Source organism: Aspergillus karnatakaensis (assembly GCF_047715665.1).
Source record: "Aspergillus karnatakaensis strain CBS 102800 unplaced genomic scaffold BJY04scaffold_32, whole genome shotgun sequence".
NCBI lineage: Eukaryota > Fungi > Ascomycota > Eurotiomycetes > Eurotiales > Aspergillaceae > Aspergillus > Aspergillus karnatakaensis.
Window position 1 is genome coordinate 276,100 of NW_027395744.1, and position 12,095 is coordinate 288,194.

Sequence of the window (12,095 nt, forward strand, 5' to 3'; positions counted from 1 at the left end):
TTTTACGGCTTGAAACAGAAAAAAAAGGCATGCAATGCTCTCTGACTCTGTCACTCTGATCCCACGAAATGGCGCTATTAGGCGAATGTCCATTTGTGGGTTATCTTGATAATCCATAAGGCCAAAGACCACAGTTGGGACGATCGCCTCAATTTATGAGCAAGTAGAATCTTTGAGAGCTCGGTTTGGAGGGAGAGGTATTAACCTAACCCAAGAGTCGTTGCAACGCTGACGTCTAGCTTGGATTGCCGCATTCTCAATGGTATACTCTGAGTTAGAGTGGACTACAGGTAAATAGAGTATCACTCTCCTGGCTCGCTACCCAGAAGGACACTCGGTACTTGGACTCGGAAACAGAGAAACATATGGACAGATGAGTTGATATCATAAGTCAATGACCACAGCTATATGATATGTATAAGATGGCAAAAGGTATCCAGAACATTAATATCAGAAACAACGAACGACCCAATCAGGAAGTCCAGCCAGCGTCGTGCAGGCGGCTGTCTAATATGTAGACAGGGGCAGATAAGCAACCAAATGAATTCGACCCCCACGATGACACGGGAACGGAAAAGCGAGTTATTGAAGCGTGGCTTGGCTGAAGAAACTTGACAAGAAAGCAATTACAATCGCAATCGCAACGAACCAATAGGGGGAGTTGGGTTGAGAAGAAGAAACGAGAAGGATGTGGGAGAACAAAGGTAGATAAATAGACATGAGAACAGGAATGAGCTTGAGAACCGAGAAATATTACCAACAGGATTCCGAGGCTCAAGAAGATAATGGGAATATTGAACGCCCCTCAGTGCAGTACTAATGACCTGAAAACAAATCGTGTATATTTATCAAGGAAGGAGGTATGAGAAAGGACACTGTCTGAGCCATTCTCTCTTTTAATGGCGGAAAGAGGGGGCGAAAAAATGGAGTTTGGCACAGAAGATCCTTGGTTTTTGCTTTTCTTTCAGGTTCGTTTCTCATGAAACTTCATTGGGCTCTGTGCTTTATCATGATGGGCTTATCTGAACTTCGCACGGCATCGTCCCATCACCTCGCCTTGGCAGACCAACTCGGCGCTGAACTCACTGCCGTCTAGCGTGAGATAAATGTCGAAATACACTCGGTAAAATGTACCCTGAGGCGTGTCCATGCGCTCAAAGTCGGTCTCGAGATTTTTGCGGGACAAGTCTGATGTTAGAGTAACAACTTCTTTAATGCCTGCAGGGGGGTACAGTTAGGAACTGACGGTATAAGACCTATAACAGGAGAACTTACGCGGATCCTTGGTGTATTCGGGACACACGTCTTCGTCACAGGCGTACAGAATGTCCTCATACATCAGAGTTGCTCCAGGAGCGACTTGACGGAAAAAGCTGACCTTGACCGGCTCACCGATCTTGACTCGCTCTCCCTTCTGCACAAAGATCTGTCGAGTGTACTTGCAACGGTCTCGGCCATCAAGACTAGGAACACGGTACTGCTCAGGGTGGTATCCTTCTTTGAAGGGCTGCAGTGTGGCCATCAGGTAGTGTCGGCGCGCAACACGGTGAGTAATAACACGTTCTGTAATACCCGCTGTCACAGCACCCTTAACAATCGCAGCGACGGAGTCCATCGGTCGGACGACCTTAGACTGATACTGGGGCGGCACGTGCAGCTTGATCTGTTGAAAGAGGTATTCCGATGCACCGAAACCGCCGACAACGAGAACATTCTAATTGGAGGTTAGGCTCAAAACTCTTCAAAGACGTAGCTGGTTTGGCACATACCTGTAAATTCCGGTTTTGCGCTTGAATAGCGATAATCTGGTTGCGTACCAACTCAAGGATGCGGTTGACGACAGGCTCGAAGCACTGAAGAATTTCCTCATTGGTGAATGTCATGTAACCTTCTTCGATTCCAGCATCAGGGAAATCCGCTTCAATACCGACATCCACTGCCCATTTTTGGCCGTTGTTTCGGAAGTCTGCCTTGATTCGGTTCTCAAAGTCCATGATACACTTTGCGTACACCTTTCCAGCCGTCCGAGAGCCGTCAGGAAGTTTCATCTTTCGAATCTTGGCGCGGAGGATGTTGCTAAAGTTTCGGTTGAGAGCTGTCGAACCGCACGAGTCACCAGATCCGGCCGTACATTCGGCGACACTGAAGGGCTGTTCTTCCTCGACCTCGTATGCGATCAAATCCACGGTACCTCCACCGCAGTCAACGATCAGAATCGCATCACCGACCTTGAGATTCAAGAGGCCAGTTTTGGCGCAGAAAAGCGCAGCGGCTTCGGGTTCTGAGATCAACGTAAGACGGTTGTCGTTCTCGTCTCGCAAGAATCCAGCTTGCAGAGCCGCCGCACGTGTCGCCGCTTTTCCTGCATCATTCCAGATAGCAGGCACCGTAAGGTAGTATTTGATATTGCGTTCTTCTCTTGTAAAAACCTCGCCAAGTGTCTTCTGTAGTTGAGCACGCATCGCCTGCCGTAGCTTGAAGAGATAGTCGGCAGCCACATCAATCTCTGACTTACCCGGTGGAAGAGGTGGTAGGTTGATCGGGTCGATATATGTGTTTCCAGAGAGCATCAACTGGAGCTTGAACCACTCCACCTTTTGCACACCCTGTTTCGGGTAGCCGGTGGGTGCCAACGCATTCGCAATGTCGGGGCCCCATCCTACCACTTCTTGATATTGGTCATAGTACAAGACAGTTGGGATCTAATGCAGAAATAAACATGGTTAGTTTCATGGTTGACGTACTAGATCACGCAAATGATCGCCCTGACCCCTTGCCACAGCTCTTGGGGTGGGGAGAAAGGACCCACCTTTTGTTTGGTATGAGTACCAGCGCCGGGCCATTCGGTGATGATATCTTCTCGGGCCTCGTTGTTGGTCGCAAAGGCGAATGCGACACCTGAGAACGTTGTGCCGAAATCGATTCCTACGATCAACGAAGCCTTACTTCGGCCCCCGCCATCGACCTCGTGCGCGGGATTTCGAATCCCGTACGGGGGTTGTGTCGCTGGCAGTCTCTGGCCGAGAGCACCAGGCTGTTGCATACCATATCCTGGTGGTGCCCCTAAGGTTTGTTGTCCTTGATAAGAGACGTTGGTGTTGAGCGGGTGTGGCATTTGCTGCTGGCCGGCGGGAGGCATGGGGCTGGTGGGCCGTCCCGCAACAGAATTATAAGTGTAGCCGGGCGGCTGACCCATTGGGTTCTGGTTATTCATGGGGAGGCTGGTGGAGGAGGAGTTGTGGCCGGAAGGAGGAGAACTGGTAGAGGTGGTGGAGGGGGTGGGAGTAGGATTGGAAGACGGGGCGGGTGGCGGCGAGGAGACGAGCGTTCGAGTTGATGGAGTGTTGATAGATTGGGCAGGGGCTACCGAGGAGATGCTGTTTTGTTGTTTGTTTCGCTTCCAGCTGAACGATTTAAAGCGTGAGCTCATGGAGTCCATATGAATGGCCAAAGCCAAAGCGATCGAACAAAGAAGGAGAGGAAAGAAAAAGAGGGAGAGGAGGGAGGGGGAAGAAAAAGAGCAGCGCGCCTAGCGGGAGTGGAACTCGTATGGAAGGAGGCAGTGCGTGTCTGAGACTGAGGAGGGGTGGGAGAGAGCAGGCAGGTAAGAGTAATATTATCGCGATGCAACGCTTAGATCAGGCAGTCAGATTGGTGCAGATCGAATCAAGCCCTGGTTGGCAGGGGACAGAAAACACGCAACAGAAACGACAGGACAGGAGTGTGGAGCGCGGGATAGAGAGAAGGAGAGGGAGAGGGAGAGAAGAGAGATAGAAAGCGATGAGAGGGCGATTTGGGGGAGGGGAAGAGAAAGGGATTGGGGATTATTGGGGGGAGGAAGAATGCGTTAACGGGCTGGTGAGAATAACGCCTTGAGGCTGACAGGGAGTGGTCCCAGGTCGGCAGCGGACCGATTCGAGGCCCCCTCTCAGTGCACGCCTGCAATTCCAAGGAAATACGAAGTATTAGTTGGGAGATTGATTGATTGATGGATGGATGGATTCTTCCTTGGTCAATCAAAGAAAATGATGAAAGAAAAGAGAAGAGCAGAGTGTCCAACTTGAATAATGTTGCTGTCAGATACGAACCAGCAAATGATTCGGGTTTGTTACTGTTTGCGATCGTCCCTCGACTCGACGGAGAGGCTGCTTCTTTGAGTTCCATGTAGCATTAATAGTAACAACCAGAGCACGCATATCTATCTGCACTTGTGCATTGATGCGATAAAAAGCTTCACAATGGTTTGAAGAAGCGACTTAAAGAGCAAGCAGATTGATTGAACTGAGCCTGAGGTCATGAAATGTAAGGTATGTTACAGTACCCAGTGCCGCTAGACCTCGACCAACCACATTACATTCCTCCGTCCGGCGTCCACACGATTCCAGACTGAAAGTCCTTCTGGGAGCCACATCACTCCATTCGGAGAATAGATCTCAATCAACCCTCCAAAAGTCCTAATAGACAGGGCTCGTGATTCTTGTCTATCTATGTAGTGCTACATGTAGAGGCCATGGCCACTTATTCTCCGATATGTAGCACCCAGCCACTAGGGGGGCAGACCCTATGTTCTATTTCTGTACATGTACCTAAGTAGTGCCCACGGCCCTGGCCAAACCCCATGGCTCTTCGACCAAACGACTTGCCCAAAGGAATCCTCTCATTCAGCCACGCTACTAGCTTGCTAAGCCCTGCGCCGACCTGGAAAATGGGTGGGTTCCTTTGTTGGACTGCGGCTGAAGCCCGTCACGCTGATCGCGTAATCCGGTAATGTACATACCGTTACCGCCATTCCATACCGATCCTGCGAGGCAGACTCATTCCTATTTTTGGCCACCTTTTCTTCCCCTGTTTTTGTGGTCAACTGTTCCTGCGGTTGATTGCTCTCCTAGCTCTTCCGTGCAACCCAATGCGACGGGCGGTACAGTGGTCGAAGCATGCTATATGGGTCTTGGATGTAGCCGCACTCGATCCGCTCTTCCAGAGGTTGACGCTGCTCGATCTTGAAGCCCATGCGTTCAACGAGAGCAAAAACTTCCTCTTCAGTCAGTTCCACGCTACCCGGCTCTCCAATCCCCTGGGGCTGTTCGTTGTTGCTGTCACCGCTCTGAGTGCGTTGGTTCCCGTCCTCAAAATGCCAGAGCAAAGGTCCATTATTGATCCAGATCCCGTTCGGTTTGAGACAGTTCCGGATCGCCTCGATATAGCGGATAATATTGGGAGCAGTGTCAATGAAAAAGACCGTAGCGACGGCATCAAACGCATCCTGTTGGGATGGTTGGCTATAGAGAACAACAAAATCGGCGGCGGACATGCTCATCGTCCCGAATGGTGAATCTGTGCCAGTCGCGGCATCCATCATCGCGTTAGCAGGATGAACATCCGGTATCAGAACTTTGCGCAGTTGCTGCTCCCTGGAGAGTATATTCGAGAAGTGCAGCGCAAAGGGATACAACTCGTGGCATCGCGGGCCCAAGGTATGGTTAAGGACCCAGCTACTGGCTAGCAGTTGATGATAGGATATCTCATTGCCCTCGGCAGCAAACCCTGCCCGGCATATTTCGAAGACCAATCTTCCTAATCCAGCTCCAGGAACAAGCACTCTAGTCTGCTCCGCTCCGTTCTGCTTATTTCCGAATTCACTGTTCAAGTCATGAAGAACAGGGCTATAACACACCTCCCGTTCAATCCGACCCTCAAAGCTCCAGTCGCGATAAAATTGTCTGATTGTAGAATGAGCCTTGTTGACATCTGAAGACGTTGCAACACCATGCCAATTCTGGCGCGGATCCGACTGATTAGGGCTTACGGGGAGGCCGAACGACGAAAGTCCCGTGGCAAGAATGGCATCTGCTATATCAGCATTCACATCGATAGCGTCATCGACCTTGTTGAAGTTATCCAAAAGAGAAAAAGGCGGCTCCGCAAGCATCTGCCAATGGGCCGTTGGCAGCGCATAGAACGCCTGGCGCCGCCTGTGTGTTGTGTTCAAGTGTGCGGTCCTCCGATATTGCCTGTCTAGGGTTAGCATTTGTATCTTTCACTCTTGATCTAAATGTTATGGAATGAGGACGAGTGCTTTGTGCTCTCATGTTTCGTTTCCTTTCTACAGAAAAGAATAACAGGATACCTTCAGCTCCGTAGACATATCAACCCACCTAAAAGAATCAATCGCTGCAAACAAAACCCTTCGTTCAGCCTCTTCGCTCAAGGGGTCGAAATCCCCGGCCCAACTGTCTGAGTCGTCATGGTTCGTCATGCCGAAGGAAACCGCCGGGTTAACCAAGCGACGACGAGCGACAATTCTGTGGCAGGAAAGAAACCACGGATAAGTTGATTTAAGCTGACCTCTAGGCAAGTTGTCGCGGTAGTGATAATTAGGTTAGATAGTTGTGTGGCGGCAAAGATGAAGCAAAAGCGAGGTGCGGGACCCGCAGGTGCAATGTTTGGCGGGGAAACACCGCGTCTCGAACAATTCCATCCATCGATTTTCAACTTCAAGCCTATCTAACTCTAGCAACAACCTTCAATTCACTCGGACCCATCACAACAAGCAACAATATCACTCAGTAGAAAGAAAGACGATCACGCAGAGTATCTCTCACAATGGCCGAAGCACAATCACCAAGCTTGCCAACTCATCCGGCAGAGCTCTCATTTCCCCTTCCGAAAGCTCTCCACACCACAGCGCATATTCATCTCACAGTGCTGAACAGCTGCACAATGGTTTTTCTGGCTACTTCCGCCCCCGGCGATTCAACGGGCAGTGTGAAGCCGATGGGAAGTTTCATCTATGCTATGCCTGACGTAGGTGGCCTCTGCCTCTCTACATCCAAGCGGCCAGACCATTCTACTGACCACGGGAAACAACAACGTTTATATATATATATATATATATGGCCGCCGTTTGTGTTTCACTTGCTGATTTCTCCTAGCGCACATCACCACGTTCCACCATCTCGACCACGTTATACACTACTGCCTCAACTGAAGAGTACGCCACCCGGATAGCTAAGATCCTGGCTCGCCGCATGGGAGTCCCGGTCTACCTTGGATGCAGCATTGATCCTACTGCTCTCGGTCTTCTGCCCGAAGAAGAGATGGAAGGGCTGACGAAGATTGTGGATACTGTGATGGCGAGATGGGATGAGCAGAAGAGTTAAATTGAGCCTGCCACCTGGGCTTGACAGCCTGACCTAGATTGTGCTGGGCTTACTGTATTATCGGCGTTGGGCAAGACCTAGATACTATTCGTCTGTCAAAAAACAACTAAGTTTGATAAAGGTTGGCATCTTCCTCGGTAGGTAGAGCGTTTACGGAGTAGTTTGATGGAGATATATTTTTGGCGCGGCGTTGCACCGCTTGCAAAACGGAGAATCGCCGATGGAGTTACACTCAGCCGGGCCCTCGGCACTGGCAGTCTTTTCAACTTTGATCACTGATCAGACTCCGTTACTTAGTGAATAATATTAGGCGCGGCACTGACCTATCTCGAACCGGTAATTTTCACGGCCGGCCGCGCCAGGCGAGGCAGAGTTGACGGACGGCAGAGTTTGATCTGAGCTGAGGGACGCCCGTGCACAATTAGTTACCGGAAGGGTAACCATTTCCGAAGTTAGCATCCAACCGCCCTCGGTTGGAATGACGATAAGAGGAGGCATAAACAAGATTCACGAACAAGATGACTCGTTGGTCCGACCGTAGAATAAGAAGAATAAGAAGAATATCAGCCGTCAACCGAAGACCGGACTCCGTGAAGTTTGAACTCAAAACTGCGAGTGCAAGCCTGCGAAGGTCCACAGTATCATAGATTATTTGCTCATGCCCTAATGCTGAAAAAGGACCCGAACTTCCGAGAATGGGCCCTCCCGCCCTAGCGCAGCGAGCCATGAACTCCGGTTGGACAGAAACCGGACAATCTTGCATGACAAGAGCGGGAGAGAGTCTGAAACACGGCCGCTGTCTGCCGAGCTGGAGGACGCCACGGAGTAGTCAACAAAAATACTGGAGAGAAGCTAGAGGAAGACTCCTAACTCCTCCTGCTCACTGTCAATATGAGGATAATGGAAGTCATGGCAGCGAGTGGGGGAGAGGAGAGAACTTGCCATCCAAACCGAACTGAGCAGTGAGGTAGGTTTTTATCATAATGCATAGCCTGAAGACTAAGGGTCTCACCGAGTCAGTCGCAAAGGGATCGGTAGAGGATCCGATTGCGGTGGAGTGTCGGATCTCTACTCCGTAGGGCAATAGCTGGCCGAATTAATTGGGTCAATAATAATCAATATCGACTTGTCTTACTCCGTACAGCGTCAGTGACGCTGCGTCACAGACAGGTTCGCAAGTAATGCCACTCTTGGAGTTTCGCGGTGGAACAGTTACCAGTGAAGAGAGCCCAGATGATTTACGTGGTACGGCCTTGGCTTGGAGGGAAAGTGAATAATGATAATGCGAACTGCTCGAGCAGTAGCTAATACTACCCAACCTTAGGCACACCTCCTTTCGCTGAAATAGAAGAGGACTGTAACGTTTATTCAACTTAAAAAAACGTTACCCTAGTAACCCTACTCTTCCATTGGGCGCGTTCAGTAAATTGGTCATCTCAGCCGAGCCCAGTGAGTCTTACTCTTTATTCTTCAGAGCGAGCGAAAGTATTCGAGTTGGCCAAAAAGGCGAGTCCTTTTTGCACCCGAAGGATCGAAGTTACGTCCGGTCCGGCTGCTTACTTTCTTGGGCTGGTGTCCGTATGACACCAGTGAATCATGTGTAGGCGTCAGTAGGGAATGAGGTGCTTCAGAATGGTGAGTATTATTGCTGCTGAGTCAAAGGATTGTTCTGGGCGGGAGTATGCATCATGGTTTGCGCGAACTGTAGTCCTGCCACCTGGTACACACATATCCCCTACGTCTGCTGTACCGTTTCGAGAAGTTGGTTTAGGCTACGCAATGAATCCAGCCGTTCGAGATTTCGCTATCATTCGCGCTTTGGGAAGCGCGATGAACATCAACAATGAGCCATTGCTCGTCGAAAGCCGTTCGCAAAGCCATCGATGCTTGATACTGTAACTTGATTGCGAGCCGACCACTACAAGTGTCCAGTGCCCACGCCCTGCGAGGGGGGCAACACGGCACATCCGGGCTAATAATCAATTCAGAAGATTGAAGGTCTTTTCCAATGGTGATTCTAAGGATGAACTGGCGTTTCGACCAACAAGATGGTCATGCAGTGACTCGACACTCTCACAGGGATGGCCCTTGTTGTATTTTATGATTGCTTCGTCACTTCGACTCGGAAGTTCCAACAGCGCCTCCTGCAAGGTTTGGACAAGACCATTATGCAAGCGATGAGGGCCCTCGTCTCGTCAAAGCTAGGCAGGGGAAATGAGAGCTTCTGGGGAAATGAGCTCGAGCCGCGCCACGAGACATCTGAGCTGACGGCCAGAAGCCCTGCGCATGGGCATTCCGCTGCCTTCTAGCGACCCGTTTGCCCTGTTACACTACTGGCTCGGGAGATAGTTTCCGCTGCATCCAAAGTAGGACACCAATAACTAGTTGATAATTGGGCGACTGTTACTGGGTTTCATTTTTTCAGGCGCCGAAATGGTGTGAGAGTGTGCCAGTCTCCAGGGTGATGCATTATTCTGCGATCATATTCGACGAAAAATAATGGCTACTCCGTAATCGTATGGAGGTGTAAATCAACACTAGTCCGCAGGGAAGACAGAAGCGTGGGATGGATATGTTTGCCGCGAGCCCAAGTCCCAGTTTCCATTATTATTGTCCACCTAGCCACCCACGATGTCCGTGCTGAGACTCGGAGATGTCACTTGTCAATTGTGATTGGCCAAAATGGAGGGAGCTGGGCAAACTGGAAGGGAGGAACCTCGGAAGGAGCCTTCGCTTACCTTGTCGCTCGACTGACACCGCCACAGCCACGAGGGGTCCTCGAGCTTCTGGAGGCTTAACCGGCTCAACGGGCCACGAGATTTTGACATTTGATTAAGATCTCCCTGGGGAGAACGAGATGGTGGCAATCGGCGCCGAAAATGGTCTCTTTTAGCGAATAATCGACTGGATGTGACGACAGAACCTTTTCCACGGGCATGGTTCGGACAAAGTACGGAGAAAGCTTTTCCAGCGGCTTGGAACTCCATCAAGAATGGCTGGGACCGGGGATCACATCGGGCTCCAGCCTCCAGCTTCTCGCACTGTCAATCGTCTCCAATTTGGGGGAAATCCTGCCCTTCATCTCGTGTCAGGGACTTGGGGCCCGGGAATCGATTATTACCACTCAGAATCTCTTTAGCGGTTGGCCACGCTTTGACGGTTGGTTTCCATGTGGTCTATCCAATCGTCAGCCGAGGGAAGGATTCCGACGGGGCGATCGTCAAATCTGACCTTCTTGGTACGGTATCTACCGTCTACGGCATAGGTAGATTTGACTTGCCTTTTGATCGTAAGGGCGCCCAAACTTCAGTCACAATAATAATGAAATTTGGCCCGTACGAGCAGTCCCAACAGGCTAAGTTGAGCTTGTTGCCACACCAATCTGCAAACTTCTGTGCCAGGATTGACGGCGACGACCGTGGCAAGTACTCCGGGGCATACACCGAAGAACCAGACTGGAAGAAATGACGAAGAAGATCAATCGATCGGTGGAGAGGCAAGAAATTAAGAGTCGCAAATAAGAGTAGTAGTAGTAGTAGTAGTAGTTAGAAGTTGGGAAGAAAGATGATGACGCCTCTGGTGGCCAGCCAAGCCACCTTGAAATAAGGTAAAGCCGGTAACTCGAGAGGAATAATAACAATAACGTGGGCAAGCTATTTTTAAGGTTTGGCTTCCATTTCTCCTCGGCAAAGGAATCGTCCTTGACAGTCCACTCTCGAGTCTCCAGCCTCCAGCCTCGAGAGACTCGTCAAGAAAGGCAGGAGCGGGAGAACAAGTACGGAGTACTTCGAACTGGTCTTTGCTGCTGCCCAAGGATCAGCAGTCAAACGCCCCTTTCCTGATCAGCAGAGTTCGCTGAAAAGATTGGCTGCACGTCCGAGCGGCAGTTTGTCTTCCTTAAAGGTGCTCTCCAGAGATGGTTTGACTTGGGGCACTTGGACAGTTACAGCAGTACTCCTTAGACCCTGTTACTTTGACGATTCTATCCGCGATTCCCAGCGCTGGAATGACCATGCTACTTCTTTGTTTGTTCGGCAGCAAGTCATCATAAGAAAGGGTGATCCTGATTCTTGAATCTGAACGTCACTCGGTCAACATCTTATATACAGCCCAGGCGATAATAATGGCTGCTACCAAAGCTTCTAGAAAGACAATCGTTGGTGGGACTGTGTGGACCAAGTATGCGGATGATGGATCCAAGTTCATCGAACGACAGACACGTTGAAGTTTGAAGTTGAGCCCAGGGACCTCGGACAGAACTACTAATACCTCTGCCGATCTCGGGACGTCTCAGCCTGAGCTGAGACTGAGAGGTCTGATCTCGCATAGATCGACAAAAGTAGGGCGACCGGTAAACTGGACAGTGGAAGGTGACGACGCAGCGGATTCTGGTGGCAATGCGAGTTCATAGTTTCAACTTAAAAAGCCTGTGCATCAAATGGATGAATTCACAGCAAGCCAGAGTGTACAGTAGCTCAGCTGCTCAGGTAGTGACCTCAAAGTGTTGCGCTTAACGGCTGGTCGCATTTACAGGACAGGTTCGGCTCGCAACCGATGCAGTGGTGGTCCTCGGAAGGATGCCTATTCTTACTCTATCAAGAGTCCAGCCCGATTGTCCAACTCACCGGAATAATAATAATCAGAATCAAAACCCAAGGCTCAACGGCACGACACTGGACAGGCCACTGAGGCCAGCCAAGGACTCAAGGAGTCAATGCAGCTCCACAAGGAATGCTGACTGAAGTTCTGCAGGTTGCAGCACTCCACTCTGTGCTCGAATGCTCGATCTGGTATGGCGGCGAGCCGGCGTTGTTTCACAGTTCAGCGCGTGTTTTCTGGTAAGCTGTAACCGGGGACAGCCGAGAACTGTCGGAGATGATTCCTGGACCTGGGAGGGACCCTGACGAGAGTAGCTGATTGAACGAAAGGCAGCAG

General features: G+C 50.5%; 5 protein-coding genes across 5 annotated transcripts; 1 reads left to right on the top strand and 4 right to left on the bottom strand.

Moving 5' to 3' along the window:
• Nucleotides 1-816: 816 nt before the first annotated feature.
• Nucleotides 817-3,552, bottom strand: BJY04DRAFT_82312 (Hsp70 family protein). Its single transcript, XM_073721144.1, has 4 exons — nt 2,810-3,552; nt 1,770-2,702; nt 1,276-1,714; nt 817-1,218 (listed from the first exon to the last, which is right to left on the bottom strand). The coding sequence occupies exons 1-4, from the start codon at nt 3,437-3,439 to the stop codon at nt 1,019-1,021; spliced, it is 2,202 nt and encodes a 733-aa protein (XP_073570033.1). The 5' UTR covers nt 3,440-3,552; the 3' UTR covers nt 817-1,018.
• BJY04DRAFT_82311 (uncharacterized protein) lies at nt 3,553-4,226 on the bottom strand. The gene has a single exon (XM_073721143.1). It carries the CDS (start codon nt 4,162-4,164, stop codon nt 3,667-3,669), a length of 498 nt encoding a protein of 165 aa, XP_073570034.1. The 5' UTR covers nt 4,165-4,226; the 3' UTR covers nt 3,553-3,666.
• A 345-nt stretch (nt 4,227-4,571) lies between these two features.
• On the bottom strand, nt 4,572-6,392 carry BJY04DRAFT_191953 (N2227-like protein-domain-containing protein). Its single transcript, XM_073711726.1, has 2 exons — nt 6,156-6,392; nt 4,572-6,011 (listed from the first exon to the last, which is right to left on the bottom strand). The coding sequence occupies exons 1-2, from the start codon at nt 6,254-6,256 to the stop codon at nt 4,886-4,888; spliced, it is 1,227 nt and encodes a 408-aa protein (XP_073570035.1). The 5' UTR covers nt 6,257-6,392; the 3' UTR covers nt 4,572-4,885.
• Nucleotides 6,393-6,480: 88 nt separating this feature from the next.
• BJY04DRAFT_191955 (proteasome assembly chaperone 4 family protein) lies at nt 6,481-7,756 on the top strand. Its single transcript, XM_073711727.1, has 2 exons — nt 6,481-6,804; nt 6,933-7,756. The coding sequence occupies exons 1-2, from the start codon at nt 6,604-6,606 to the stop codon at nt 7,158-7,160; spliced, it is 429 nt and encodes a 142-aa protein (XP_073570036.1). The 5' UTR covers nt 6,481-6,603; the 3' UTR covers nt 7,161-7,756.
• BJY04DRAFT_82370 (uncharacterized protein) lies at nt 7,160-7,756 on the bottom strand. The gene is made up of 2 exons (XM_073721145.1): nt 7,484-7,756; nt 7,160-7,426 (listed from the first exon to the last, which is right to left on the bottom strand). The coding sequence occupies exons 1-2, from the start codon at nt 7,656-7,658 to the stop codon at nt 7,311-7,313; spliced, it is 291 nt and encodes a 96-aa protein (XP_073570037.1). The 5' UTR covers nt 7,659-7,756; the 3' UTR covers nt 7,160-7,310.
• Nucleotides 7,757-12,095: the final 4,339 nt, after the last annotated feature.

Coding starts and splice junctions, on each gene's coding strand:
- BJY04DRAFT_82312 (XM_073721144.1), bottom strand. CDS start 3,439: ATGGACTCCATGAGCTCACGCTTTAAATCGTTCAGCTGGAAGCGAAAC. Junction 2,703..2,809: donor GTACTCATACCAAACAAAAG/GTGGGTCCTTTC, acceptor TTTCTGCATTAG/ATCCCAACTGTCTTGTACTA. Junction 1,219..1,275: donor CGAATACACCAAGGATCCGC/GTAAGTTCTCCT, acceptor ACCCCCCTGCAG/GCATTAAAGAAGTTGTTACT.
- BJY04DRAFT_82311 (XM_073721143.1), bottom strand. CDS start 4,164: ATGGAACTCAAAGAAGCAGCCTCTCCGTCGAGTCGAGGGACGATCGCA.
- BJY04DRAFT_191953 (XM_073711726.1), bottom strand. CDS start 6,256: ATGACGAACCATGACGACTCAGACAGTTGGGCCGGGGATTTCGACCCC. Junction 6,012..6,155: donor GCAGCGATTGATTCTTTTAG/GTGGGTTGATAT, acceptor AACCCTAGACAG/GCAATATCGGAGGACCGCAC.
- BJY04DRAFT_191955 (XM_073711727.1), top strand. CDS start 6,604: ATGGCCGAAGCACAATCACCAAGCTTGCCAACTCATCCGGCAGAGCTC. Junction 6,805..6,932: donor TCATCTATGCTATGCCTGAC/GTAGGTGGCCTC, acceptor GATTTCTCCTAG/CGCACATCACCACGTTCCAC.
- BJY04DRAFT_82370 (XM_073721145.1), bottom strand. CDS start 7,658: ATGCCTCCTCTTATCGTCATTCCAACCGAGGGCGGTTGGATGCTAACT. Junction 7,427..7,483: donor AAATTACCGGTTCGAGATAG/GTCAGTGCCGCG, acceptor CAGTGATCAAAG/TTGAAAAGACTGCCAGTGCC.